The 5,513-nt window shown below is 29.3% G+C and overlaps 1 protein-coding gene across 1 annotated transcript in view; it reads left to right on the plus strand.

Moving 5' to 3' along the window:
• Positions 1-538: 538 nt before the first annotated feature.
• LOC116851891 (glutamyl aminopeptidase-like) overlaps positions 539-5,513 on the plus strand; it is a 13,095-nt gene continuing 8,120 nt past the window's right edge. Inside the window, exons 1-5 of the mRNA XM_032831776.1 lie at positions 539-739; positions 1,520-2,042; positions 3,466-3,984; positions 4,265-4,439; positions 4,604-4,760. Coding sequence (XP_032687667.1) covers positions 670-739; positions 1,520-2,042; positions 3,466-3,984; positions 4,265-4,439; positions 4,604-4,760 — 1,444 coding nt within the window. The 5' untranslated portion in view covers positions 539-669. The remainder of the gene's footprint in view (positions 740-1,519; positions 2,043-3,465; positions 3,985-4,264; positions 4,440-4,603; positions 4,761-5,513) is intronic.

Consider the following 5,513-nt stretch of genomic DNA (forward strand, 5'->3'; position numbering starts at 1 on the left):
TATTCTTCCCTAACAGCACAGTTGTTTAAGGGTTCATCCAGAGAACATCTTGAGGAAGTCCTGAGGGCATTTTTTGTTCTCAAGACGTGCTAAAGGCGTCCTCAAGAGATCTTGTCTGGTTTGATACCAATATACCATCGGTATATGTCAAGGAGCTGCTCATCAGAGGTGATTCCCCTAATGGAAATAATTATCTTCTTTTGTAAAGAACTTTGTAATGAACAACGAGAGCCGTGAAAGGGCAATAGTCCTGATCTCCTTGAGGGTCAAGGTCAACATCAATGTCAGCCGGAAGCCATTTGGAGCAAGCTGTGTCAAAATAAAGTTTTATCCTATATGCTAATTTATATAAGAATTTAAAAATTTTTCTGCGTAAGACGTAGAATTTTTCTAGAAATTTTAAGGAAATATAAACACATTTATTACATGTTTTTCAATAGATATATATGTGCGCTTACGCAGGTCGCTTAACTACTGAAAGTTGTAATTTTGAATCGAAATGTAACGTTTGTCGGCAGCAGTGTTTATATCTGTATCTGTAGCTAATCATAAACACATTTACATGAGTTTCAATTATTCATTTACTGAGTTTCAATTGGTTAGCTAATTCTTCTTACATATAACGACAATATATATAACAACACATACTAGAGTTACCATGAGTCAGAAATGATACATCGAAAGACTAAGAGTGAGCAACCGCAAATACGTAGAAGATTGTCCACAGTATATTATCCAAGTAAGAAAACCTGAATAACATTTTCTCTTAGACTTTAAGTATGCATTAAGTATTGGGTCACTTTGTATTTCGTATACAATTGTACAACCCTTTAATTTCTCTCTGTTTTTCGGGGTATGTAATTAATTATGTTGCCTACAATATATCCTGCATTTTCAGGATATTCTAAAACAAAATTTATGTTTATGCTCTGCAGTTCTAACTATTTAAAGTTGCGTTACATTTTATTGAGTTCATGTATTTAGTCTCTCCGCGTAGCAAAGTCCTGCAAGCTATATGTCTGTTATAATCGCATAGTATTCACTTTATTTTTATAGACTTTATATGTTCAAAAAAAAATTTTTTTTACTTTAAAAAATATGCTACTCATATGTATACGTGATGGTTATATAGCGAAATGAATATTATTATGTAGAATTTATGTAGAACTTTAGATTCCTTTCCCTTCCCTGAAAGATGTTATCCTCTATAGAACACATATAACTGTTGATATTGTTTCAATCTCTTTTCTTATATGTTAATAATATAAAAATAAAAGGAAACTTTTGCCTTGGCTTGTTGATAAATGTATACATATATTCTGACATATAAACATATTATGCTGTTTCTGTAAAAGATACTATATATAGTACTATATATGAATACTAGATATGGCACTATATCTTTCTATTTCTCTTCTCCTTTCCGCCATAATAGAAGAGAAAAACTGTATAATTACTTCCTTAATTTGTACTTATCTTTATATCGTTTCCTTATCTAGCATGTAAATTATTTTGACAGATATATTCAAAACGATAATGCGTACGATATGCTTCAAACAAATATTGTATACTGCTTTGATACTTAACATTGCTATGGCTATCGAAACAGATGTGGACCACGGAAATTGTGAAAACGCTACGTCTGATGAACGTTTATCAATTGCAATAATAGAGCCAATACATTATAAACTTTTTCTCAAATTAAATATGGAATCTGAAAATTACGATGGGGAATCCGACATCGTGATCAAAATTCACAAACCAGTCAAAAGATTAAGTTTGCATTGTTTTGGACCGTATATATACACATCAAGCATATCGTTAAAGTCGATAACTGAAGCTTCAAACAAGAGTGTACAACATACTCGTTATGCATCTTATCGTGTTTGTACTAAAACACAGCGGTTCGACATATTATATGATGATTTAATATCTCCTGGATTATACGAGCTACATATACATTTTTACGTTAGATCCAATAAGAATGAAAACATTATCAGATATCAATATATAAGATATACAGAAACTGAGGCAACTAAAAGGTAAATCAGCTTTTTAATATGATGTATGCACACCTAGTTACAAGAAAAAATATGTTAAATGTACTATATTTTACAATGTTATCATCATTATGTTCTACAAGATTTTTATTATAATTTAGAATTTACAGTATTAAAGTTTTATATAGTAGGTTGCAGAACAGTCTAGATACGAGAAAGTTAGTAACACACAAAACTGTCAAAATTTAGGCTTAATAAGGAATATTTGCATAGTAATAATATAATCAAAACTAATATATAATAATATATAATAAAATGATTAAAAATACTAATTCGTTACATAATTATTAGACTTATCTAATAATTATTACACTCACCTACACACACATGTATACACAAATGCTTACACTTTTGTCTTCCCTCTTTTATTCTCGAGACACACAACGTTTAAATTAAAACTGATATAGAGGTGGAATTTTTTTCAAGCTAGTATTTTATGCAAATAGTAGTATGATAAATATAAAAAAAAATGCTGAAAATTTAATTTTGACATATGTGATAAAAATGTATTAAAAATTCTGACAAAAAATTTATTAAACGCAAAAAGTACATAACAGAGAAAAACTCAGAAAATCCATATTATAATATCAAAAGCAGGAAAGAAATTGTTAAAAGTTGTCAAGGAATTTTTATTATTTCTTTCTTTTTTTACTATATTAGAAATACAAAGTTTAACAATTTGAATAGATTGTTAATAAATTTCAAATAAAATGTTTCAAGAGAGTATTAATGTAAAACTTTATATCAGGATTGAAAAACTTTTAGTAAATATATAAGAAAAATGCTTTTTCTTATGGCTTTATTTTGGTCAGATATATTAATCAAAGTTTTTTTGACGTGAAAACTTCGGATAAGTTATTTATAGTGCTGTAACGTTTCATGCTGTTTTTCATATCAAACTAAATTATGTTCAACTGGTCAGTTATATCTTAGTGTCGTGCCGCACTCGTGCCGCTTGATTTTAAAGGAAATTTTCTATCCTCCGCAAAATTAAATGTAAATGTAACTGCATGTGTAATTGTCTTTCGAGAAACATACTTTTTTCTTAATTTATATAAAATAATGAACTTCGGACACAAAATAGTCATATAAGTTTTGTCTTTATTTTTAACTTATATAAAGAAATTTAAATTCTATCGTTCGGTAAATATTACAATTTGTGCATTAATCCGAACCAAATGACTTAAACGATGAAATACAATCTTTTTATAAACTATATAATTATTAAAAAATGTTAATTACTATTAACATGAACGGTGCGTCATTTTACATAAATATTATTCCAAGATTCAGGCATGACTTCTAATTTAATAATAATTAACACCATATATAGATAACTAATTGATGAATTTTTATGCAAAAACTGAAATTGATTTATCATTACTGAAATATTGCTTTGCGTTAGGTGGTTTCTTGGAATATTGCCCACATCAAATCGTGCTCGAACATTATTTCCATGTTGGGATGTACCGGAAATACACATGTATTATGAGATTATTATCGAGCATCCTGAGCAGTACAATGTTATATCGAATATGCCAGTAGAAAAGCTGATAAACAAATCAGATGGTACCTCATTAACGTATTTCCTTATTAGCAAACCTATAGCTTCAAGTCAAGTGGCAATCATAATGGTTGATGACATGACTCATAGTTATTTGGGCGATGATTTGTATTGGTATCAAAGGAATATAGTGAAAAATGCGAACATTACGTTGGAAATTCGGAACACGAAAGAACTTTTCAAGAATTACCTTGGTGTCCATTATGGAATTATGGAAAATGATCACATCGTATTTCCGAAAACGAAAGATCTTTTCAAAAATTACATCCGTGTCCATTATGGAATTATGGAAACTGATCACATCGTAATTCCGAATTTTCCATCGCAGATTATAGGAAGTTTAGGAGTTATTATATACAGGTACATAATCAGAGTGCAGCTAATGTTATTGTGTAATCTGATAAATGCTTCTGAGGTAAAGTATTTTAGAGTAATGTTTCCTCTGTTATTCAAAAAGGATATTATAATATTAATCGACAGTGTAGAAAACGTGTACATGCCTTTTAATGAGGCAAATAATTGTTGGAAAATGTGAAATGTACGACGATATTTTTTTCCTGAAATTGCACTAGAATAAACAATTATGAATATATGATGGCAAGGATATATTTCACCGAATAATTTTATGTTTATTTTGCAGGGAAGAAAGCTTTAAGTATGATAATGCTACAGATTTTCCAGGTCGTAAAATGTATATCAATAAGATAGTAGGCGATTCATTAGCGCGAGAAGTCCTCGCCCAAATAATGTGCTCTTCTTATTTTTTGCTAATTAAGATACTTGCATCCTTCTTAAGTTATTTTGCCATTTTCCAGGTAATTCTATATTTTTAGCTTTGCCAAAATGCTTTTAAGTTTCTGTAAGTTAGTCATTTCACACTTTTATATTGTAAAATTGTGTTGTGTGTGTACAGTTTTTTCTATATTATATTATTATTTCTATATTATATTAACTCGACCGCAACAACATTCACTTGCAGTACGAACATGACTCGTCGATTATAGACCTTTCCATCGTTCAGACTATGCAAGGTGCCTTGAACTATGACGTCGATTTCCAAATGGCACCTGTGTTACAGAAGAAGTTCGTGCATCCCATTGATGAAATTCATTATTCTCGACCGTATTATAATAAAGGTAGGACGTAATGAACTCATATAAATGACTTTCTGTATACTATATATTGTAAGCACTGAAAAAACATGAATGTATTTAAAATTATTTTTAATTTGAATGAGAGTACATTTTAAATATGGAATTTATAAGGAGATGAAATATTTGGTAATGTTGAAAACGAGTTCAAAATTAAGTACATTATATCTTGTTTTTATTTTTTTGTACAGTCTTCAACATTACGTAATTTATAGCAAATGTATATATTAATTCCTGTGCACTACACTTTATTCCAATTGCGATTCACCATATTGGCTGTGTAATACATCTAGTTATTTTTAGTTATAAACATTTCTTTGAAAAGTGGATATTACATAAATTTTTTTTATTTAAACGCTTATGAATGAAGTGTTATAAAAACGTAAATTTTGAAAAAGGCATTGGAATTCATAAATCACGAAAACCTGTTGAAACCTGAAAAATTGTTTAAAAATTTATGGTTTCTCTTGTAACACTATATTATATCAATTAAATCAATGACTATTTATTAAAAGTAAAGTATTAGGACCTTAACTTAGTTTCCGCCCGCAAATGTTAGATGGCAATGCAAACAGTTCTAGTAGTCATTACTAACGAAACAGGTAGTTTGTGATTAATTTCGACATTTCTCGATAACATTCAGTCAGCATACACAATTATTTTCCTAAACAACAATTTCTTTTGCTTTGTGAAAAATGGAACGCGATAAAGTGTTTTTTCGACATGTGCTTTTGCACT

This window comes from Odontomachus brunneus, unplaced genomic scaffold, assembly GCF_010583005.1.
Source record: "Odontomachus brunneus isolate Ranch 3 - 2012 unplaced genomic scaffold, Obru_v1 Obru_scaffold_196, whole genome shotgun sequence".
In the NCBI taxonomy this organism is placed as follows: domain Eukaryota; kingdom Metazoa; phylum Arthropoda; class Insecta; order Hymenoptera; family Formicidae; genus Odontomachus; species Odontomachus brunneus.